The sequence below is a fragment of the Hipposideros armiger genome, unplaced genomic scaffold (genome assembly GCF_001890085.2).
Source record: "Hipposideros armiger isolate ML-2016 unplaced genomic scaffold, ASM189008v1 scaffold_3, whole genome shotgun sequence".
NCBI classification, from domain to species: domain Eukaryota; kingdom Metazoa; phylum Chordata; class Mammalia; order Chiroptera; family Hipposideridae; genus Hipposideros; species Hipposideros armiger.
The window spans coordinates 4137716-4161147 of NW_017731353.1; the positions used below are offsets into that span (position 1 = coordinate 4137716).

General features: G+C 56.9%; 1 protein-coding gene across 1 annotated transcript in view; it reads left to right on the plus strand.

Moving 5' to 3' along the window:
* HMCN2 (hemicentin 2) overlaps positions 1–23432 on the plus strand; it is a 159733-nt gene that overhangs the window by 90334 nt on the left and 45967 nt on the right. The window contains exons 36-59 of the mRNA XM_019641692.1: positions 23–119; positions 658–753; positions 1633–1809; positions 3218–3375; positions 3982–4105; positions 5195–5388; positions 6434–6530; positions 6702–6821; positions 7873–8034; positions 8949–9230; positions 10307–10474; positions 11617–11730; positions 12180–12266; positions 13210–13401; positions 15761–15934; positions 16058–16171; positions 16717–16859; positions 17233–17383; positions 18024–18242; positions 19904–20017; positions 20415–20602; positions 21275–21371; positions 22146–22307; positions 22459–22553. Coding sequence (XP_019497237.1) covers positions 23–119; positions 658–753; positions 1633–1809; positions 3218–3375; positions 3982–4105; positions 5195–5388; positions 6434–6530; positions 6702–6821; positions 7873–8034; positions 8949–9230; positions 10307–10474; positions 11617–11730; positions 12180–12266; positions 13210–13401; positions 15761–15934; positions 16058–16171; positions 16717–16859; positions 17233–17383; positions 18024–18242; positions 19904–20017; positions 20415–20602; positions 21275–21371; positions 22146–22307; positions 22459–22553 — 3525 coding nt within the window. The remainder of the gene's footprint in view (positions 1–22; positions 120–657; positions 754–1632; positions 1810–3217; positions 3376–3981; positions 4106–5194; positions 5389–6433; positions 6531–6701; positions 6822–7872; positions 8035–8948; positions 9231–10306; positions 10475–11616; positions 11731–12179; positions 12267–13209; positions 13402–15760; positions 15935–16057; positions 16172–16716; positions 16860–17232; positions 17384–18023; positions 18243–19903; positions 20018–20414; positions 20603–21274; positions 21372–22145; positions 22308–22458; positions 22554–23432) is intronic.

The window sequence follows — 23432 nt, forward strand, 5'->3', positions numbered from 1 at the left end:
TCCTCCCTCCTCCCGGCCCTAGATTGAGAAGGTGGACCTGAGGGATGAAGGTGTCTATACTTGTGCTGCCACTAACCTGGCTGGGGAGAGCAAGAGGGACGTGGTGCTCAAGGTCATGGGTGAGGACATGGGCGCTGGATGGTGGGCGGTCCCTTTAGGGCCCTTGGGGCTGCTGTGGGGGGTTGGGGAGGAGGGCGGGGTTTTAAAATCTCAATCATGCACTTGACTTTAGAAGTGGAAACTCATTTGCTCTGTGGCCCCTTTTGGTTGTTTTCTGCAGGATTTTTAGAGGACGCCCTTGTCCGCAATCATATTTACCTTTGCTTGTTTTAATTGTTTTGGGGGTTCCTTCACATCTTTGTAGTATGGGCAAATCCCTGTGCTTGTCACTTTTCGTGGCTGTCTGGGGTTCTGCCTCCCTGCTATGCTGAGTGTCGGCTGTTCCTGGGGGTGGGCACTGGGGTGGTCCTTGTTGTATGTTTGCTATGAAGATTGTAGCCCATGTGCCTTTTTTCTTGCCCTCGGTTCAGGAGTGGGGTTCCTTGATCAGAGGGCATGAGCCATTTGGGAAGACTGGGGAGGGGCACCTGGGATGACTGAGATTTGAACTACTGGAGCCTATACCCACCAAGCCAGGGTGCTGCTTATCTCCCTTAGTGCCCCCCAACATTGAGCCTGGCCTTGTCAACAAGGCAGTGCTGGAAAATGCCTCAGTGACCTTGGAGTGTCTGGCTTCGGGCGTGCCTTCTCCAGGTAAGACCCCTCTCTCGGCTGAAAGCTACCGCCCGCTGGCCCCATTTCCCCATCAGTGAGGCTGGCCAGTGCCCTAGGTACCACTCTGGCTGTGGACAAAACACGATGAAGTCTGCAGGCCCGTCTCCCTGTTTCTTGTATTTTCTCTCTTCCGTCTCAACAGCTGTTTACTCAGTACCCATTTCGTGCCAGTCGCTTCCAGGGCCCAGAGCCTTTGTGCTGGTGTCGGAAGCAAACCTCAGGTCTTCTGTTCAGAGCTGTAACTTCACAGGGTTGCCCCGGGGCTGGGGACAGGGACCAGGACCCCCAAATCACTGTCCATCTGGGCCTCTTCTCTGGATCAGCAATTGAGGAAAGGGCTGGGAGCTTGGGGCTAGGTGTGTGTTCAGCAGTCAGGATGGGCCTAGGAGGGGGGGTGCCATCTCCTGTCCCCCATCTGAGCCATGTCCACCCTGCTTTGCTTGGGTAGTGGACCCTGGAGGCACTTGCCCCCTCCCATTGAGGGGAAACCCTGCTCTCGGATGGGCCCTGGCCGGATGTAAGGAAACTGAAGATCCAATTAGTCCATACTCACGAGGCTGCTGTTTTGGGGGTACACCAGACTCTTCTCTAAAGCTTTCCCTCATGAGTAGTCTCCTGGCAGGGGCCGGGCTGGCTTTTACTCTCCTTGCTCCTGGCTGCCACAGCCTCCACCCGCTGGGGCTTCCTCTCTGCCCTGAGCTCTGCCTCCGCCCCCTTCCTGGAGAACTCTGGCCTTCCCCAGTGCCTGAAACAAAAGCACACCACGTGGCCACCCTGGGAGCCTCTCTTGGATGCCCGTTGTACAGGCACAGTCTGAAGGGCTGGCAGGACCCCTTGCATCTCTCTTCTCTCTCCCAGCTATCTCCTGGTTCAAGGGCCGCCAGCCTGTCTCAGCTCGCAAGGGAGTGATGGTGTCCGCTGATGGGAGAGTTCTCCTCATTGAGCGAGCCCGACTTTCTGATGCTGGGAGCTACCGCTGTGTGGCATCCAATGAGGCAGGCGACACAGAGCTGCAGTATGGCCTACGGGTCAATGGTGAGCTGCCCTGGAAATAAAGTTCCAAACATGGTCTCCCATCAATTTGTCTATCAGTCTATTCATCCATCATCCATCCATTCGTCCTTCCTTTCATCCATCATCCATTTATAGCCCGCCCTTCCTTCCTTCCTTTCTTCCTTCCTTCCTTCCTTCCTTCCTTCCTTCCTTCCTTCCTTCCTTCCACCCATCCATTATCCATCCATCCATCTTTCCTTTCATTCATCATTCATCCATCCATGCATCCATCCATCATCCACTCATTTATTAATCCTTTCTTCCTTCCTTTCCATCCATCACCTATCTGTCCATCATCCATTCATCCATCTATCTGTTTTTCCTTCCATTCATCATCTATCCATCTTCTTTCTTTCTTTTTTCCTTCCTTCCTTCCTTCTATTTATCATCATCCCTCCTTTCATCTATGCATGGGAACAGTCCATTCATTGCCTTAGCCATCCATTTAATCCTCTGCCATTCATCTACCCGTCTAACTATTCATCTGTCTACCCATCCACCTTTCCATTCATTCAACCATCTATTCCTTCATCTAACCAACCATGTTTATTGAGGACATGCTCTGGGGCAGACGCTGGGGCTGCAGTCCTGAGCAGGACGGACCCAGGAGCTCTCTGTAGTAACTAGATAATTATCCAAAGTACTGTTTCCTGACGATTGTGATAAGAGCTCATAAAGGTGAGGTACACCTGAGTGCCTGGAACCGGGCACTGACCTGGCCTGGGGACTCTGGGAGGCGTCTTGGAGAGCTGGGTGCCTAAATAGAGACCACGTGCCAAAGCCCGAGGCTGCAGAGACCTGGGGAATTGGAGGAACTGGAAGGAGGTTGGGGGCCTGAAGTTGACAGAGCAAAGGGAGGTGGGTCCAGGTGGTGGCCAGATGGAAGCTAGAGGGGTTGGGCCTTTATGCTAAGAGCAGAGGGTAGCTGGGCAGGAGGCTGGAGCCCTGGGCTCGTGGCTTGTGTCTCCCGGGTACGATGGAATCTTCTGGTCATTTTCTGCCCAAGAGGGGCTGCCTACAGGGTACTGTTTCATCTGACACCTCTGAGGGGGACCACAAAACCTGCCTGGGGGTCTTCAGCTCTTCCTACCCCACACCATCCCCAGGATAATGACCTAATGCTGACCAGAAGGCCCAAAAACAAGTGCTGCTTCTGTCGCTTCCTAGCTGCTCGACCCTGGGCACGTGACTTGCCCTCTCTGAACTGTTTCCCAGCTGTAGAGGCCTCATGGTGGTGCTGAAAGGATGACATGAGCAGCCTTGAGAACTGTGGAGTGGTGTGGCTGTCCCTGTGCTTTTGTTGGTGGCCTGTGGGGGTGCCCAGCCAGGGCCCCCCCCGTTTCGCCTTCAGTGGGCCTCAGCCTATGTTCTGTGTCTCCCTGCCCTGCAGTGCCTCCCCGCATCACACTGCCACCCAGCCTGCCTGGCCCCGTGCTGCTCAACGCCCCGGTCCGGCTGACCTGTAATGCCTCCGGAACCCCCAGCCCCATGCTGATGTGGCTCAAGGATGGAAACCCCGTGTCCGCTGCAGGGACCTCTGGCCTCCAGGTCAGTAGATTGGGTGGCCCCCGCTTATTTCCCTGGTGCCTCAGGGGGTGCTGGGAGCTGAGGTCAGGCCCTGGGAGCTCCAGGGTGAGGGAGAAGCAAGATCGCCCAGAGCAGTAGGTAGGTGAGCTGCAGAGTGGAGCGTCTAGAGCACGCGGTCTCCAGAAACACAATGCATGGCTCAGGTTTTCAAGTAGCTGCATTAAAACAAGTAAAAAGAAACCGATTTCAATAATACATTTTAACCCAATATATCCAACAATACATGAACCCAATATATCCGAAAAGTATCATTTCGTCACATGGCCTTTTTGTACTAACTTGCTGAAATCTGTTGTGTATTTTACACTTTGGAGACCAGCCCCATTTCGAGGGCTCACTAGCCGCAGCAAAGCTCTAGAGGACCTTCTCGGGGGACCGATGCAATGGCCCTCCAGCTGTCAGAGGTCCCCAGGTCTGGGTACCACTCCCAGTTCCCCTGTGTTGGGGGGCTTTGGGGGTCTGGAGCAGACTGCTCTCACATGCCCGGCAGCAGGGCCAGCTTGGGAAGGTGTGGGTGCTGACCCTTGAGGTGCATAAGCTCATGTGGGCTTCCTTCTGGGGGCACAGGTCTTCCCTGGGGGCCGCGTCCTCACGCTGGCCAGTGCCCGGGCCTCCGACTCTGGCAGCTACTCCTGCGTGGCGGTGAGTGCAGTGGGTGAGGACCGCCAAGACGTCGTGCTCCATGTCCACAGTGAGTCTCAGGCTGGGGAGGCCACCTGGTCCAGGCCAGCAGCTCAAGAAGGTGGGGCTGGGGACATCCCCGGCCATATCCAGAGGGAGAGGGGGTGGTGGGTGCTGACACTGGCTGCCTTCATGTGGGGGTCAGTTGGAGTGTGAGCCCCCACATCGTGGACAGGTGGGCAGGCGGGCGGTCCCTCGCAGTCAGGAGCTCCAAGTTCAGGGAACTTGGTGGAAGGTGCCTGATGTCCTGGGTCAAATGAAGGCAACAGTCCATTTGGGAAAGGCGGTGTGGGGTAGTGGTTAGGAACACCTGCTCTGGAGTGTCGTGGACCTGGGGTTCAAACCCTACCTCCGTCACTTCCTACTTCCATGACCTGGGGCCAGTCACGTTGCCTCCATTTCTTTATTTGTGAAATGGACAAAGATGGCGTTAGGTTGTCACGAGATTCACTACACTCAGGAAGCTTGTTCCGCATATGGATTTTGTGGGGGTCTCCGGAGGTGTACAAGGGAACTCCGGGGAATATAGAGCCTTGGGTAGGAGGGGTGAGGAAGCGTTCACCCCCAGCCCTTCCCCGTTGTGAGAGTCATGAAAATAGCTAACAGGTGTTGTGCCCAAACGTTCACCTGTGTCATTGCATTTTATGTCCCAGCAGCCCAACCAGGTGGGTACTTTTGTCACCCCCAGAAAGGCTGAGTAACGTCCCCAGGGCCCCACATAGTGACCGCGTGGAGGAATGTAGGGCTCCAACCGGAGCGCTGACTCCGGGCCCTGCCTTCCTTACCCCTCCGTTGCACAGGTTATTTTTGTCTCGGGGAAAGAATGCCTAGGGGAACTGCTTTTTAAAAACCTTTAAAAAATTTAAAATATTAGTAATTTTTAAAAGATTCTGAGATAATTGTAGATTATCTCAGAGGTCACTGAGGGGTGGATAAGAGGGCTGCAGCTCAGGGCAGCCCCCATCCTAATGGCGAGGTAACTGCCATCCCCTGGTGTTGGCTCCTGGCTGCTGGGTGTGGCTGGGCCGGCCACAGGTCACAGCCCTGCTCTGCTGGTCCCACCCACCTGCTGAGACAGCCTCTCCTGTCCCCTCCTCAGTGCCTCCCAGCATCCTCGGAGAAGAGCTGAACGTGTCCGTGGTGGCCAATGTGTCCGTGGTGGCCAATGAGTCAGTGGCCCTCGAGTGCCAGAGCCAAGCCGTGCCCCCTCCCGTGTTGAGCTGGCGGAAAGATGGCCGGCCCCTGGAGCTGCGGCCTGGAGTCCGCCTCTCCGCAGACAAGGCCTTGCTGGAGGTGTGCAGCCCCTGAGGGCCTCCACCTAGAGTGGAGCTGAGCCCCGGGCGGGGGTGGGGAAGGAGGGCGGAGGGCTGTGGGGGCCCCTGCCGGCATCAGTTCTGCTCAGTGCAGGCCCCTTTGGGCCCTACGTCAGGGCACATCCTCCTGACCCCGTCAGAGCTGCTTCCAGCCAAATGGGGACAGGGGGTGCAGCCTCAGGAGTGAGCCCTCAGCGCCTCCCTCAGGGACCTCCCCCGCACCCCGCCTTCCCCGAAGCTGAGCCACCCTCTTTCCGCCTGCTTTCCACTCCTTGTTCCTAAGCCTTTACCGGGCATCTGGCCCAGCAAGGTGGGGGTGACGAGGGTCAGAGACTGTGGATTAAGCCTGGATTTAAATTTTATCTCTGCCTCCTCTGGCTGTGCCACCTTCGGCAATGTCCTGACCACACTCGCCTCAGGGCTCTCCCCTGTAAACACACTGGCACCTTTTTTCTGGGGCGGCTGGGAGAATCCTTGGAGAGAATGCCTGTGAGGTACCCCTTCAGCTGTTGGGGAGACCCTTCCACCCCAGCCTGCTCCTCCTCCCACCCTTCTACACCTTGTGATATGATGATTCTCAACTCTGAGCACTTCCGCTTGGTTTCCTGCCCGGAACGCCTGCCTCTCCCCCCCCTTTATTCTTCAAAGCTGCAGCCCAGCTCCATCAGCCACCAAGGCAGGGCCTGGCGCCCGAGGACAGGGCCCCCTCCACCCCACCCTTCTTCATTCTCCACTTTCTCCTCTGGGCTGTTCTGTTAGAACAGAGCTGGGCTGTGGATGTGAAGTGGGGTGAAGCTGGCAGGGCCGCCATTTAGGGAGCCCATTCCATGTCCCTGAGCCATGTCAGGCCACCACAGGCACTGGCTTCTGGAAACTTCATGGGGTAGGAAGTACAGGAGGTGCTACCATTGCCCCCAGGTTCCAGGCGGGGAGGTTGAGACACAGCCCCACGGTCACACAGTCTGTCCAGGGGTAACCCCATCTCTGTGCTGCCCCTGCTGATGGGTTGTTTTGCTCTCTGTCAGGTGAGCAGAGCTGAGGTGCAGGACGCAGGTCGCTATACCTGTGAGGCACTGAACCAGGCAGGCCACTCGGAGAAGCACTACAACCTGATCGTCTGGGGTGAGGGTCCCCTGGGCTGGGCTGGAGCCCCTCTCCCTGCCCCTCCCAGAAGTGGCTCTCATGCCCCGGGGGAGCGCTGCCTTGTTGGGATCCCGGGTACGGCCTCCTCCACCCCGTCCCTGCCCCTCCCAGCCCACCACTTCCTTCACACGCCTGTCTTCTCTTCCCCAGCTCCTCCAGTGTTCCCCTCTCGGGAGCCCATCACCCTGACTGTGACCGAGGGGCACCCCACCAGACTGTCCTGCGAATGTTGGGGTGTCCCTTTCCCCAAGATCTCCTGGAGGAAGGACGGTAGGGCTGTTGGCTGGGAAGGGGCTGGGGTGCCCAGCAGATTGGGGACTGAGGAGAGAAGGGCCAGAGCCCACCCATCTGCACCTCTGCCAGGTTCTGGAGTGGGGGGCACCCAGCGAAGGCAGGGAGCAGCCTCCTTGTGTGGGGCAGTGAGGGTGGGGCTAGGCGGGACTTCCTGAGGGGCGGCTGGGGGGCTGGGAAGGAGACGGAGCAGGGCTGACATGGGGTTTGGGCCTGACAGTCGGGCAAGTGGTGCAGCCTTCACCAAGATGGAGAGGCTGTGGGGCAGGTCTGGGGGGCAGACCCGGAGTTTGGGGCATGTTAATTTCGAGACGACTGTTAGACACCCTGTCAGATGCCTAGCGGGCAGCCGGAGGTGGGTGATGTAACTCAGAGGAGCGGTCTGGTGGGAGGGGAAGGAGAAGCTGAGATCAAGGGAGAAGGCCAGCGGAGAAGAGGGTGCAGGAGGGAGGGAGCGAGTGGCCACGAGGGCACCCCCTGCTGGGACACGAGCTGACGGATGACTGCCCCGAGGGCGGGTCCTCTATACACAGGTACAGGATGACTGAGGTTAGTGTTGAATCCCATGCCTTGAGGCTCACAGAATCCTTCCCCTGCATCAGGGTCTTCTCGTTGCCACTGATTGGCCAGTGGTACCCACTGATTGGTGTTCCTCCCCAGGCCACTGTGGCTAGATGGATGGGTCATTCATTCATTAGCCTCCATTGAGGACCTACTATGTGCCAGGCCCTGAGCCTCCTAAGGATCCCAGGGGGAAAGTGAGGCAGGGTCTGGTCTCCCAGAGGGCCCAGTCTGGGGCGGAATTCAGGGGGGACACCTGCAGGCAAACCTGTGATGGAGAGAAGCTCAGGGTTTGTGGGAGCTCAGAAGAGTGCCAGGGTCAGAGCTGGTGCTTAGGGGAGCTTCCCGGCAGAGGTGACGTCGCAGTGGCAGGGTGAGTAGTGGCAGGAAGAGTTGGCCAGGATGGTAGGCGGACAAACGTTCCAGGTGGAAAGACGGGGAACCAGGGGCTTTTTCTTGCTGCTTCCAGGTCAGCCGGTGCCTGGGGAGGGGGCCGGCCGCGGGCAGGTGTCGGCTGTGGGGCAGCTGCTGTACCTGGGGCGGGCCCAGCCAGCCCAGGAGGGAACATACACCTGCGAGTGCAGCAACGTGGCAGGAACTAGCAGTCAGGACCAACAGCTGGAGGTGCATGGTGAGCCGGGCTGGGGTGACCTGAACCAAGCAGAAAGGGCCAGAAGGGTGGGCAGCCAGGCACCCTGGCAGGGCAGACCTCATCCCCCAGAATCTGAGCCAAGACAGAAACAGCGCTATGAGAACACTTCCACGGTGCCTCTTGGATGACTGGCGTTTTATTAACTGTCCCTCCCAATCAGCNCACAGGTAAGGGCCACACACATGGCAGGGCTGGGAGAAGGGTGAGAAGGCAGCTCACAGGCAGGAGGCTGGGGATCTGGCCTCAGAATCTGAGCCAAGACAGAAACAGCGCTATGAGAACACTTCCACGGTGCCTCTTGGATGACTGGCGTTTTATTAACTGTCCCTCCCAATCAGCTTCCTGCAGCTCCTGACCCAATCATGAACGAGGGGTGACATAACTCCAAGTAACCCCCAATGGCTAAGAGGGGAAAAAAAAACACATCTTGAAACAGTTGGAAACTGAAAGAAATATACACTTTCTATGAAGCTCCTATGTATAATAGAAACCCAAGTCTCCTGCAGTGATGAAATAGCCCAGCCTTATAAAAATCATTCTAGAAAAATAAAACCAAGAAAAGCATTTTAGGGGAGAGTAACCCACCCCCAGCCAGTCCCAATGGCTGTCTAAGCTCCAGGAAATCTCTGGCTTCTTAGGAGGAAAACCCCTCACGAATCTGAGCTTGTTCTCCAAATAGCAGCACCCCACAGAATTCCCAGGATGGGGAAGAGGGGGCTGTGGGGTACTGTGATGACCCCATTATGGGGATGGAAAATGGAGGTCCAGAGAGATGAGGTCACCTGGCCACGGGGAACATAGGCCTAAGTGGGAGCCAGCTTGGAGCCTGGCACGAATGCTTGATGCCCGGCAGCCAGAGCAGCTTTCCTTAATGTGCCTTCTCCCCACCCCAGTTCCCCCTCAGATCACTGGCCCCCAGGAGCCACACACACCAGTCTCCGTGGTCCAGGATGGGGAGGCCACTCTGGAATGCAACGTCACAGGGAAACCTCCACCCAGGGTGACATGGGAGCGGGACGGCCAGCCGGTGGGAGCGGAGCCTGGCCTGCGGTTGCAGAACCAGAATCAAAGCCTGTATGTGGAACAGGCGCAGGCTGCCCACACCGGACGCTACAGCTGTGTGGCCGAGAACGTGGCTGGGAGGGCCGAGAGGAGGTTTGCACTCTCCGTGCTAGGTGAGGACCGAAGGCCTGCTGGAGGAGAGCAGGAAAGGGGGGGGCGGATGGGAGAAGGCTAGGCCAGTTCAGTCTCCAGCAGGGCTGGATCAGAGAGGCCAGGATCAGTTCAGTCTCCAGGCACAGCTCTGGGCTGTGCTCCTGGTGTCACCCCTTGTTCTCCCAGGAGTCAGGCTTCTAGCGAGGGCTGCTGTTGGGGAAAACTTCCAACACTGCTCTCAAATCAGGACTGGCCTCACATAGCCCTGATTGCCGTCCCTCCGTCCCGCCCTCTCTCCGTTGTTTACTGTTCCCCTACTCTGTTCTGGCCACTGGGATCGGTCTCTCTCCTGCATGACCCACACCTGATGGGGGAGTTCAGGGGCCCGTGAGGGACCAGGATGACCCTGAACATTGTCGTGGGAAGTCAGGGCAGTCCCCCATAGGAGGTGACCTATTAGCTGAAATGTCAAAGCTGAGCAAGGGTTAGCGAGGTGCTGGGGTGAGGGGAGGAGTGGGCCAGGCTGAAGGAACAGACTCCCCACAGGCCTGGAGGGGTGACACAGACTTGTGATTTCAATCCTTTATTGAGCTTCTACTGTATGCCTCAGCGTGAAGGCAGAGAGAGGTAAGAGGTGAGGTGGGAGAAGTGGGCTGGGACCCCACCTCGCCCGCGCACCCCTGCCTGACAGAGTGTGCCATCATTTGCGAGTGGATTCTTTAGAAACTGCAGAGTAGCCACTTACCTCTGATATGAGGGTTTAGGGAACGCGTCTGTGTTCACCTTTTCTCTAATTCCAGTCTCCCTCGCTCAGCAGCAGCTCCGTACCAGGCAGTCTGCTAAGCGCTTTACACACATCCTTGTCGAATCCTGGCATCCCTCCGAGGGGTTGGGGAAACTGAGGCCCAAGGTGTCTGCATGATGCCAAAGCCCATCCTGTGGCCACCACTCACTCCCTTCAGTGGGAGCAGCTCTGATCTTGTCACTTCTGCTCCTCGGACTCTTCTGACGAGAGTGGGGGTCCTCGGGGAGGGCAGTCGGTGAGGGGTCGAGGAAGGAGCATTCGTCCTGAATGAGGCTTCTTCTCTGTGTCTAGTTCCCCCAGAGCTCGTTGGAGACTTGGACCCACTGACCAACGTCACCGCTGCCTTACACAGCCCCTTGACACTGCTCTGTGAAGCGACAGGAATCCCACCTCCGGGGGTCCGCTGGTTCCGAGGGGAGGAGCCCATTGGTCCTGGGGAGGACACCTACCTCTTAGCAGGTAAGGTGCCAGCCAGGGAAGTATCTGGTTATCAGGTCTGGCCCTCTGCCTCTGCCCCTGTCCATCACATGCCCTGAGCTGCCGGGCCTGGTTGGGATAACTATTTCAGCTGTTGGTCCCCTAAGAGTATACCTCAAAACACTGGTCAGGTAATGTGCTCCAGGAAAAAAAAATGGATTTAAATAAGTCTGGAAAAGGCTTCCTACTATGCTCCCCTCCTAGAGATTCACAGTGACCATTTGCATAGTCAAGGCTCTGATAAGTCCTGCAGCAAAAATTCTCATGGCACTTAGATAACATCTCACAGAATGGTAACAAGCCTTTGGAAGTACTAATCTAAGCACCTTCTCCTCTGAATATTTATCCTCCTCACACAGTTGGTTTGTGATAGTTCTTGCTGGCATATAAATGGGGAAACTGAGGCCCAAAAGGCAGTGTCCCATCCAAATCTTGCAAGAACTTCAAGGTGCCTTGAAGCTTAGCCTCAGTGACCCATCAGTTATTCCACACAGGGATGTTTCAATTGTTCCAAAGCTGGGATGGAAAATAAACTTCCCCTTGTGCACCACTTCTGAGCACAGAAGTGGGGGCTGCCAGGTGCATTGTGATGATATGGACTCAGGGACTGCATCTGGGCCCAGCAGAAAGAAGAACGGCGATCGATTAGTGATGTCTGCCCCGGGTGCAGGAACAACAGTAATGACTTGTGTCCTGTGTATGCGCCTTCTCTGAGCTGATCTTAGAAGATCCCTGGGTTCTTCTGAGGGGAGCTGGCTTGCCTCTGAAAGGGCCTCGAGAGAAAGTGGCCTTTTACAGGGTGCATCAGAGTAGTACGGGGGGTCTGACCTAGGCCAGAACTGCAAAGCCCATTGCTGTCCTTTTAGCCCCAGCCAATCCCCAGAAATGGGGGTAGCCAGATGACAGATCCTTCTTACCAGAACAGGGTCTCAAGCTTGCCCTGTTGTCCAGGGGGCTCCATCTATTTACCCTCCTGGGCCTCAGTTTTCCCATCTAAGAAATGGAATGCTGGGAGAGACAGACACATACACGTCTAATTATAACTCCTGGTACACAGCCTGGGCACAGTTTGGGACAGAGGCTGCTCATAGCTGTGCTTGGAGCCCACTGCCCTCCCACCCCAGGTGGCTGGATGCTGAAGGTGACCCGGACACAGGAGCGAGACAGAGGCCTCTACTCATGCTTGGCAAGCAACGAGGCCGGGGAGGTGCGGAGGAACTTCAGCGTGGAGGTCCTGGGTATGTCACAGCGCCGTTCTTGTGGGCAGACCCTGAATCCTCTTCCTCCCGGCCTGGGAGCTTCCGGGGGTAGGGTCCGGGACTAAGGGCATGGGCTGTGGCAGGGGGCCCAGCACAGGAAGGAGGGGGGGCCCGAGGCTCCTTCTCTTTGCCTCATTAACAATCTCTGCTCTGAGGCTGCCACGGAACTTCCCCAGAAACAACAGGGACTAACCCAGAGTGGAAGGGGGCAGATATTTTCAGTGCCACCCAATGGCACTGGCACTTCCCTGAGCCAGCAGCAAATGTTTCTTAAGCTCACCGCCCTGTGGGAGCAGGCATGAGGGGATGGGGAAAACACGGCACAGGAAGCTGAAGATGCTGTGGGCTCTTGGTTTTCTACTTAATCATTGTTCAGCCCAAGTGGGCCAACCCTGTTCAGTAACCATCCGTCTCCCTGCCTCTCCCAGTTCCTCCCAGTATCGAGAACGAGGACCTGGAAGAGGCAGTTAAGGTCCTTGAGGGACAGACAGCCCACCTGACGTGCAACGCCACAGGTAAGGGCCACACACATGGCAGGGCTGGGAGAAGGGCGAGAAGGCAGCTCACAGGCAGGAGGCTGGGGATCTGGCCTGCCTACCCCCAGCCCCGCTGCTCCCCAGAGCGTCTCTCTACATCTTGGACTTGGCACCACGTTCCTGCTCATCTTTGCACTCACTGTGCCTCTGCCCCAAACACGCTTCCCCGCTCCTCGCCTGGCTCCAGACCTCAGCTTCCAGGAGCCTCCACAAGGAGTCTTTGGCTGACTCCTCAGGCATCGTTGGCGGCCTCCACCATGCTTCCCCGCCCCAGCACTGAGCACACTGGGACAGAGTGGCCTTGTGACTTCTGTGTACCCCAGCTGGGGTCTGAGCCCCTTGAGGACCCAAGGGCTATCTTGTCACTGTGGTTCCTGCAGTGCCTGGCACAGTAGGCTCCCATTAATGCGTGTGGGCTGGGATGGATAGATGGATGGATGGATGGATGGATGGATGGATGGATGGATGGATGGATGGATGCATGGGTGGATAGACGGGTGGACGGATGGATGGATGGACAGTTGGATACATGGATGCATGGATGGATGGATAGATGGATAGGTGGATGGATGGCTAGGTGGATGGATAAGTGTGCATATGTATATATGTATGTATGTTTGGATGAACGGACAGACGGATGGATGGATGGATGGATGGATGGAAAGAATAACTTGCTTTTCTTCTTGCCTGTCTGTACCACGCCATCTCTGCCCACTCCTTGGTAAGGAAAAGGCAATCAAACCACTTAGGAAAGGGCCCAGCTGGGTGTGGAGATTGCTTCTGTGCCTTGCCCTGTTGTATGGGCCTCTGGACTGAGTTGGAGAAGCCATGTCCCCGGCCCGTTCCTGGAGCGTCTCCAACCTCTGGGCCGACCTGGTCAAATCCTGCTGAACTCTCACCTGCCTGTCTCCTCTGCTTACAGGCCATCCACAGCCCAAGGTCACGTGGTTCAAAGATGGCCAGCTGCTGACTGGTGGAGACACCTACCACGTTTCTCCAGATGGAGCCCTCCTGCAGGTCCTCCAGACCAACCTGTCCAGTGCCGGCCACTACTCCTGCATTGCAGCCAATGCCGTGGGGGAGAAGACCAAGCACTTCCAGCTTAGCGTCCTGGGTAAGTGCTGGGCATCTCCTGGCCACCCTGGATGCTGGCAGGAGGAAGAACCAAGGTGACCAGCTCCTGACAGACAGCTTCCCACAAAGCACTCTACTGTATTTCCTTCCACTTCTCCAAGTTCAGCAACAAAACAACAAAAATAATAATAGTGGCTATATTGGTTGAACATTTATCAAAAGCCAGGCATTTGGACAGGCCTGATTGGTCGAATCTTCACAACAGCTCTAACAGATGGGTAATGTGCTTGTCCCCATGTCACTGGTGAAGCTCTGAGGCTTAGAGAGGTGACAAGACCTCTTCCAGCCTGCCCGTCTCCCAAGGGCGATGCTGCACCAACTGTCTTGTTAGGCTGGAGAAGCGGGGATCTAGAAAATGAGAGGGACACAGACCGGTTTATAAAATCTATTTCTAAAAGTGCTGGTGGTGGCCGAGTGGTGCATTGGTTAGGAGTTGGCTTGGGACGCCAGCTCTGAGCAGCAGGGCCCCAGTTCGGATCCCACATGAGGGCCAGTGACGCTGCGCCCTCTACAGCTAAGATGGTGAACAACAGCTCGACCTGGACCTGGGCTGCTGTGAGTCGCTGGCCACAGTGTAGGCTGCAGTGGGGCTGGCCGGCAGCGGGCGTGAGCTTTCATGAGCTACCGTGAGCTGAGCCGCCTTGAGCAGCCATCCAATGGCTGGCAAGCAACTTCCTCTCCCACCACCTCCCCCACCCCCCGGGAAGAGCTCAATGATCGCAATACCAACATGGGCCAGTGAAGCGACATCTTCCTCAACTAGACTGAAGAACAAAAGGACAGCAACTTGTCTGTTCCCCTTCCCCAATTCCCCAATGCTGTTCCCTTCCTCTAATTCCCCAATTAAAAAAAAAGAAATCTTTTTAAAAAATAGAGAAAGAAAGAATAAAAGTGCTAGTGGTCAAAGGGAGAGTCACCTGCAGGGGCTGAAAGGGAATTTTAGGACTAATGAAAACAGCAAGAGAAATTCTACTCAACAGGAAACAGAATTCCACCTCCCATTCCACCCTCCACTCAGGGAGTGGTACAAATTGGAAACGTAAACAACTGAGAAGGCTCTGGTTACATCAGTAGATAATCTAGATGCTAAGAGGCTATTGGGGAAATTGAGGCAGAAATTATCCAGCTTCCTCTAGAGCAGGGGTCAGTAAACTTTTGAGATGGAAGAGCCGCCAGGGGTTAGCAAACCGCATCTCACGTGCCGCAGGCTCTGAAGTAAAATTGAAAATGAAAATAAAACTATCATAGTTTCATTTATAAAATTTTTTTTAAGATTTTATTGGGGAATTGGGGGAGGGGAACAGTGTTGGGGAATTGGGGAAGGGGAACAGCCAAGTTGTTGTCCTTCAGTCTTAGTTGTGGAGGGCGCAGCTAGCTCAGCTCCAAGTCCAGTCACGCCGGTCAGCTCAAGGTGCCATGTTCAATTAGTTGCGGGTGGGCGTAGCCACCATCCCATGTGGGAGTTGAACCCGGCAGCCTTGTTGTTAAGAGCGCATGCTCTATCCACTGAGCCATCCAGGCGGCAGCTCAGCTCAAGGTGCTGAGTTCAGTCTTAGCTGCGGGTGGGCATAGCCCACCATCAAAGAGGCAGTCTTCTTGTTAGGAGCACGTGCTCTCACCAGCTGAGTCATCCTGCCACCTGTTGGCAGCTCAGTGGCAGCTCAGCTCAGGCACAGCTCACTGGCCCATATGGGAATCGAACCGGCGACCCTGTTGCTCAGAGCTTGCACTCTTGGGCAAGCTCTTAACCAACGAGCCATTTGGCCGGCCCTATAAAATTTTTAAAGGCTATTATTCAGGGGCCGGCTGAGTGGCTCAGTTGGTTAAGAGCTCGCTCAAGAGTTTGAGCTCTGAGCAACAGTGGTTTGAGTCAGCCCGAGCTGAGCAGCCGTGAGCTGCCAACAGGTGGCGGGATGGCTCAGCTAAAAAATAAATAAATAAATAAAAAATAAAGGCTATTATTCATATAATGGTGATTATGTAAAAATATATTATGGCTCTCGAATAATTTTTAAATTGTTGTGAGGGACAGGATTGGCTCTTCCAGGGGTTGGAAAACTTTTGAGACGGAACGTACCCAAAGAGCCGCATGTGGCATGTGAGGTGCAGTTTGCCGACCCCTGCCCTAGGGTATTGCTTAGTGGTGGAGAGCCGGGGCTCTGGGCTACCCAGGCCTGAATTCATGTCTGACTGCACTGTGCCTGGGCCCCTCTGAGCCTCAGTTTCCCATCTGTGTAACGCAAATGGCAAAAGCACCACAGCTAAGCATGAGGGCCTGAGACTGTTCCAGATCCTCAGGCCTGGGGTTGGGGATCTGTTCTCTGCCCCCCACCACACAGTGGCTCCTACCATCCTGGGGGTGACCGAAGACACTGCAGACGAGGAGGTGACCGTCACCATCAACAACCCCATTTCTCTGATCTGCGAGACACTGGCCTTCCCCTCCCCCACCATCACCTGGATGAAGGACGGGACCCCATTTGAGGCCTCGAACAACATCCAGCTGCTCCCAGGTGATGCCCTCTGTGGGAAGGAGTGAGGGAAGAGGCGACATGTTATTGGGCTGGGTCAGAGGAAGGGACTGGTGAGCCTGAGCTCATGCCTGGGGGTGACCCTGGCCACTGCCCCTTAAGCAGGCACCCACGGGCTGCAGATCCTGAATGCCCAAAAGGAAGACGCGGGCCAGTACACTTGCGTGGTCACCAATGAGCTTGGGGAGGCCATGAAGAACTACCACGTGGAAGTCCTCAGTGAGTCAGGGGACCTGTGGGGCACTGGCCGGGTGGGCAGGAGGAACCCTGGGACCCTGGCACCTGGGCCACACTTGACACCCCAGGCACCTTTATGTGACTTGTCTTCTTTGACAGTCACCAGGCAGCTGGGCCGGCTGGGCCATTCCCCATTTTAGGGCCAAGGACACTAGGAGGAGGGACTGGTGACTTAGGACTTGGGCCACGTCGATGCCCAGACCCACACCAGTCCTGGCTTCCTTCTGCCACTTGTGCTGTGGTGCAACCAAAGGCTCTGCAACTTTAGACCTGGGAGCCCCAGAAAGGCCCCCAGAGGTCACCTCAGGAATCCCCCTGCCTCAGATCTTCCCCGTCCCATAACCATCGCTGGCAAACGCTCTCGTCCCTAAGTGAAAAGCCCCAGGAGGAGATTGGTCTCCATGTCTCTGTTCCTTTACTCTCCAGAGCTGGCCCCCCATTCCTGGGACTGCCCTGGGACAGGGTGAGCGCAGGGTCTTAGCACCCCCTCCTCAGCCCTGCTCCTCAGACCCCCTTGTGGTTTTCAGTCCCCCCTTCCATCTCCAAAGACGACCCCACGGGGGAGGTCAGTGTGAAGGAAGTGAAGACCAAAGTCAACAGTACCTTGACCCTGGAGTGTGAGTGCTGGGGCGCACCCCCGCCCACCATCAGCTGGTACAAGGATGGACGGGTGAGTGCAGGACCCCCTGGGTGGCCTCAGGCTCTCACCTCTGGGTCCCCCTGGTTCTGCTTGGAACCTTTCAGAAAAGACAGTCAAAGCACCTGGCCCCAGAGCTGGCCTGGGCCCTGTTTCACCCTTTACATTTTAATAAGAAATCTTACTTTTTTAGGGAATATGGAGCAGATGTCATCAACAGTAAACTCTGTGTTCACCCATTTAATTCTCTTCCAATTTTTAAGTTCTATGGATTTGGTTTTACCGAGTATCAGGGTGCCCTGTCATTTTGTTGTATTTTTAAAACTTTATTAAAATCGCAGTACACTTGTGTGGGTGCTTTCTGCCCCTCATCTGTGATCCCCGTCCCCCACTTTCCTGTCCCCAGCCCATGACCCCCAACGAGCGGCTCCACATCCTGGGTGAAGGGCGGCTGCTTCAGATTCAGCCCACTCAGGTCTCGGATTCAGGGCGATACCTGTGCGTGGCCAGCAATGTGGTTGGAGAGGATGACCAGGACTTCAACGTGCTCATCCAGGGTGTGTGGGGGCCAGCAGGGCCCGGAGGGAGCGTGGACCAGTGGGACTGGGGGTGGCACGGCGGGCGGTGGGGAGCGTAGGTGCTTCTGGAGTGGCCTGGCAGGACTGTTTGTTCCGAGCTGCCTGTACCCTTTCTCACCACCGTCTGGCAGGTCTGGCCCCTGGACTCCTGGCCTGGGCTCTTTCATTAACTAACTTCTTGACCTGGGGACATCACTGCCCCCCTAGGCCTTGGTTTTGCCTTTGTAAAATGTGGGTGATCAAATCCAGTGGCCATGAGGGGCTCCTTCAGTTCTAAAAGCTGATGATTTTGTGCCTCTGGGCTCCAGTCAACAAACCGGCTAAAGCTGAGCATCTGCCTTCCTCCTCTGAAAAACAGCATCGTGTCACGAGAAGGTTTTTGAGCCCATTAGACAGGAGTGGGGGGGGGGCAGGGACCTTATCCGGGTGCCCAGCAGAGTAATTGCTCTGTAGACACTGGTTGAAGGAGCGAGTGAATTTAAAAAACGCCTTGACCCAAGGAATTGGTTCTCACGGTGGGATTTCTAGTCCTGGGGGAGGCTGGAGAGGCTCTTCACTTCACGCAGAGGTGCTTCCCCATCCCTCAGCTGTGCGTCCTAATGGCTTTGTGCCCTCCTAGTGCCCCCCATGTTCCAGAATGTGGGTGATGCCACTGCAGCCTCCGAGTTCCTGTCCCGGGAGGAGGAGGCCCGGGGTGGGGTGACGGAATACCAGGAGATTGTGGAGAACAACCCCGCATACCTGCACTGTGACACCAACGCCGTCCCGCCCCCGGAGTTCACCTGGTACAGGGAAGACCAGCCCCTCTCGGCCACGGACGGGGTGTCTGTTCTGCAAGGTAGGCAGAGAAGTTGGGGCATTTGTAGGCAGACACCAGGGTCATACTCACATCAGAGCTGGTCCCCGCGCCTGCCTTCCCACAAGTCCTCTGAGCGCTCCTGTGTGTTGCTCGCTGTGTGAACTTGGGCAGGACCCGGGACCACTCTGGACCTGAGCTGCTTTTTGTAAAATGGGGCTAGAGTTTTTAGAGCAGAAGTTCTCGCCTGGGCCGTGCCCACCTCTGGGCTTCAAGATCTGTGGTGTCCTGAAATAACGGCCAAAGCTGGCTCCTTTCTCTGGAGGGGGAACTGTTTCTATTATTAGCATCTGACCCTAACATGGAAGAACCTCTCACTGGGCTCAGGACCACCCTGGGGTCCATGCTCATGGCTATGTGACTTTTTTTTTTTTTACTGCTTTAAAATAGTTTTTAGAGTAAATCATTTTTAAAATAGTTTTTTTGAGGATGATTTTGGATTAAAAGGCTCTGGCGTAGGGCTTAGCAACATCTGTCTTCCCTGGGTGCTGACCCAGCCCCTTGGGTGGACCAGAGCTGGGAGGAATTCCAGGCACAGAGCACTGTAATGTCTCAGGAACAGGGATTCGGTGGTCTCCTGGCTTAGGATTCACCCGTGTTCTGCCAGGCTTGGGCCAGTGGTGGGGCCGTCGGGGAGGGGTGGAGGAGGGGAGATAAGGTGGGTTGCACGGGCCTGTGGAGGCGCAGGGTCATTCCAGGGTTTGTACTTTGGTGCTTACAAAAGAAGGCGGCCTCTTAGAGATCTGGGAGAAGCGACGTTTACTAACGGCTGTTTGCTCCTGTCAGAAACCCCGGGACTGACCTCTTAAACTGCCCTCTGATGTGGACATTGACCCAAAACCTGGGTACACAGTGATCTCAGTCACATGCTGATCCCTGGCTCAAACCCTGACCATAGGTTAATTGCAGCCATCAACTGAACCCTGGCCAGAACCACTGACCCCCGGTCCTAGCCATTAACCCCCAACCCCACCATTGACCTCTGACCCTGGCCACGGGCTCCTAATCCTGAGCACACAGATTAACCTCACCCATCAACTGACCCTCAACCATAGCCACTCCCTCCTTAATCCCGGCCACTGTCCCCTGGTTCTGCATGTAATGGGCCCCTGCTCCTAACGCTGGTCACAAGCCACCACAGCCTGGGCCAACACTCTCCCAACCTAGAATGTAAGCGCACTGTGACTCTAGCCTGGCCCCTGCTTCAGACCAACTCCAGCCCCCAGAGATGCCAGGGTCTGGCCTTGGCTGACTGGATCACAGAGGGCCCCAGGTGACACCCCCCAACACCCCACACGCCCAACCGCCACAGCCCGGAGCTGCCTCTTGGTCTCCTAAGAGCCCCTGCCCAGCTTGCTGGCCTTCCCTCTGCCCTCATCCAGGAGCTGGGCTTAGTGCTGCTGGGCGCCCTTGGGAAGCCTCGGCGTTTCCATCTGTAGCAGGGAAGTGTCTACAGCAGAGTCGGAGCAGGAAATGCGTGGCCAGGCCTGGCACACAGCAGCCTTCCTGCGCTTTGTGTGATCCCCTCGTCCCGTGAGCTGGGCAGCGCAGGCGGAGTCTCTCCATTTCACAGGCGGGGGGCAGTGATATGTCCCAGGTCCCCTCCTGGCCCTTTCTCAGTCCTCTGTCCCCCGTCCCCACAGGAGGCCGGGTCCTGCAGATCCCCTTGGTACGTGTGGAGGACGCCGGGAGGTACTCGTGCAAGGCCTCCAATGAGGTGGGAGAGGACTGGCTGCACTACGAGCTGATGGTGCTGAGTGAGTGGCTGGCCTGGGCGCGGGGGGTCTCAGGTCTGCAGGCCCCATGAGATCCTTCCCGGAAGGGGGTCACGGTGGAGACCATGTTCAGCCTGGCTGTACTTGGAGGTTGATACTGTAGGGGTTACGAGCTTGAGCTCTGAAATCAAAGAGGATTGGGGTCAAATCCCAAGTGAACCGCTTCCTAGCTGTGTGACCTTGAGCAATTCACAGCCCTCTCTGTGCCACAGAATCCTTAGCTGCATCAGAGCCTGGGAGGGGGTGTTGAGAAGGGCACCAGGAGCCCCAGCCGGTGCCTGGAGCCAAGTGCTGCTCTCGCCTCCACCAACCACCCCCACCCCCAGGGACCTTTCCCAGGAAGGCTGCCTGCCCCTCACCCTCTTCTCCCCAACCCCAGCCCCGCCTGTGATCCTGGGAGACATGGAGGAGCTGGTGGAGGAGGTGACCGTCAACGCCAGCAGCACCGTCAGCCTACGGTGTCCGGCCGTGGGCAACCCCGCGCCCGCCGTCTCGTGGTTCCAGAACGGGCTGCCTTTCTTCCCGAGCCCACAGCTGCAGGTCCTGGAGGACGGGCAAGTCCTGCAGGTCAGGGCATCCCGCGACGCGGCAAAAGGCAGCGGCTACGCAACAGCACTGCTTGTCTGGGAACCAAGGAGCTGCCATTGTCTGTGCCACACGAGGCTGTTTGCCTGAAGGCATGCGGGAGCCCCTGGGATTTAATTCAGCCCACCATAGTGTGCCTCGCTGGCAGGCACAGGGCTTCACATAAGCACCCAGAAATTCTTGTGATGCCCGAAAAGGACGCGCCTGCGTGCCGCACCTACAGCCCAGGGCGGCACAGGGCGGCGTTCTGTGGGAGTGGCCTCTGACACAGCCGTGCCCAGCACGTAGGACCTTGGGCAGCACCCTCGGCTACCCAGCGTCCAGACACAGCTGGACCCCTGGAGCCCCACACAGCGTAGAGCAGCCCTCCTCGGGGCTGGGGGAGACGATTGTCACCATCTCGCTTTCTACGGGGAATCACTCAGCACCAACCCACACCCACACATGTCACAGATAGCCTTAGATGGACGTGGGGGGTGCATGCCCATCAGTGGAGCCCCTAAGCGCTGCTCCACGTAGACAAAGGTGGCCTTCTGAGGGGGTCCTCCTGGTGTGTGGTACGGTGGGAGGGAGCCCTCACAGTAGTTCCTGTGGAGGCGGCTGAGAGCCGTCAGGCCTGTGACAAGTCCCAGGCACCCCTCCCTGTGCCCACAGGTTTCCACAGCAGAGGTGGCAGACGCTGCCAGCTACATGTGTGTGGCCGAGAACCCAGCGGGCTCCGCGGAGAAGCTCTTTACCCTCAGGGTGCAAGGTGAGCTGGGCCAAGCCAGCGGTCCCCCAGGGCTCCCCAGCCGAGGAGGGGCTGGTGCTGTGGGCCTGCTCTGCGTGCTCCGTGAGTTATCCGTGCAGGCAGGCACAGCACTGGTCCCTCCCAGACGGGCACCACCTCGGTGCTTCGACCTGTACCCCCACCGAGGCCCCAGGGCTACACCTAGAGTTCTGGGATTCTGGCTTGGCCAGAGAGCATTTAGGGAACCCTGATCACTAAAGACCAACCCCACTAGGAGGCAATCAGGAAACGCCTCTTCTGAGGCCATACAACACCATTATTAAGCACTTACTGTGTACCTGGCATGGGGTAGGAGGTTAGCCCAATCTTATAACTGTGGAAACAAGCTCAGAGGGGTCACCCATTTGGGGGGTTTCACCGCCCCAGCGGCGGCCCTCTGCACTCTTGGGACACATGCACCTCAGTGGCCGTGAGCTCTGCCTCTAGATGTGGGGCAGCTGTGGCCTCAGAAATGAAAGTCTAGGACTCAAGTATGAATTGATATTTTGGCTCTGCCACTGAGCAGCTGAGTGGCCCTGGAGAAGCCACTCTCCCTCTCTGATCTCCGAGTCCCTGCGTTCTCATCTGTGACGTACTTATGACAAATAGTGGCTGCTGCACAGCGGTGTTTGCAGCTGCGCCCGGGTGAAGCTCTAGGAGCTCGCAGAGCCCCTCTGTGTCACTCCATAGCTCCCCGCTCCTCTGCTGGGACACATTCTCAAGTGTCTTTCTTTACCCTGGTGGCCACGGGGACAGTGCCACCACGAATCGCAGGCCTGAACTCGGAGCAGGTCACGGCCATCCTCAATAGCAGCGTCTCCCTCTCCTGTGATGTCCGTGCTCAGCCGAGCCCCGAGGTCACATGGTACAAGGACAGCCGGGCCCTCTCCCTGGGAGAAGAGGCCTTTCTCCTGCCTGGTGGGTAAACTGAGGCTTGGGGCCCAGCTCTGTGGGGAGCCAGAGTGGCTTCCCTTAGCCTGGGCCCGGACTGGGAGCCTGGGAGGGCGTGGACCTGGGGGCTGGCGCGTTTGCTGGTGCGAGGGGCTGGCTCCTCACCCCCCTATGGCAGGCACCCACACGCTGCAGCTGGCACGTGCACAGCCGTCGGACTCCGGGATATACATGTGTGAGGCCCTCAATGCTGCTGGCCGAGACCAAAAGCTGGTGCAGCTTAGCGTGCTGGGTACGTCCTAGGTGCAACCCCGCCTCCACCATCCCCTGCTCCTTGATTCAGCCCCTCAGCCCACACCCCTCGGGCAGCACAGCCAGGGGAGGACCTGGGGGGCCTGGGATGCTCCGTGCCCTCCTGCAGTGATGGTGCCTAGGCAACGTGGTGGCTAAGGTCATGGTCTACAGAGTTGGATGCACTTGGGTTTGAAACTCAGCGGTGCACTTCCTTGCTCTGTGACCTGGAGTAAGTCACTCCCCCTCTCTGAGCCTCAGGTCTCTCTTCTGTAGGTGACAGTTGGTATAAGGGTTAAATGATGGTATGCGAGTGCTTAGCTCAGTGCCTGGTGGGTAGTGAGCTCTGAAGTTGGGGAGGGGAAGGGCCCTTCTCAAGCCTGATTGATCACGTGGTTCTCTGCATGGTGCCTCTCTCGGGGCTCTTGGTCTTCAGAATCCTCTTGAGGAAAAGCTGGCCTAAGATGTCATGAGCCAGGACTCACTGGAAGATTCTTTCTAGCCTTGGGGCTGGTTCCTTCATTTGTGTGTGTTCATCTGCTGTGTGATGGACACTGTGCCAGGTCCTATGGGTTCACGGCTGGTGTGTGTGTGGGGGGTGCTTCTACATTGCTTTACTGGAAGGACAGGGGGCTGTGGAGACCCCATGGAAGGTTCTAACCCAGGTGGGGCCGGCCCTGTATAGGAAACAGCCCAGGAGGGTCAGAGCGACTCCCTCATCGAGGAGGCTGAGGCCCAGAGAGGGCAGGAGGCTTTTCCCAGGTCACCCAGCAGGTCCTTGGCATCATGGCCTGGATTCTCTTCCTCTAAGTCCCTGGGCCTATGTCATCCTCTGGGGTGAGGGGACCCTTGTGGGCCTCT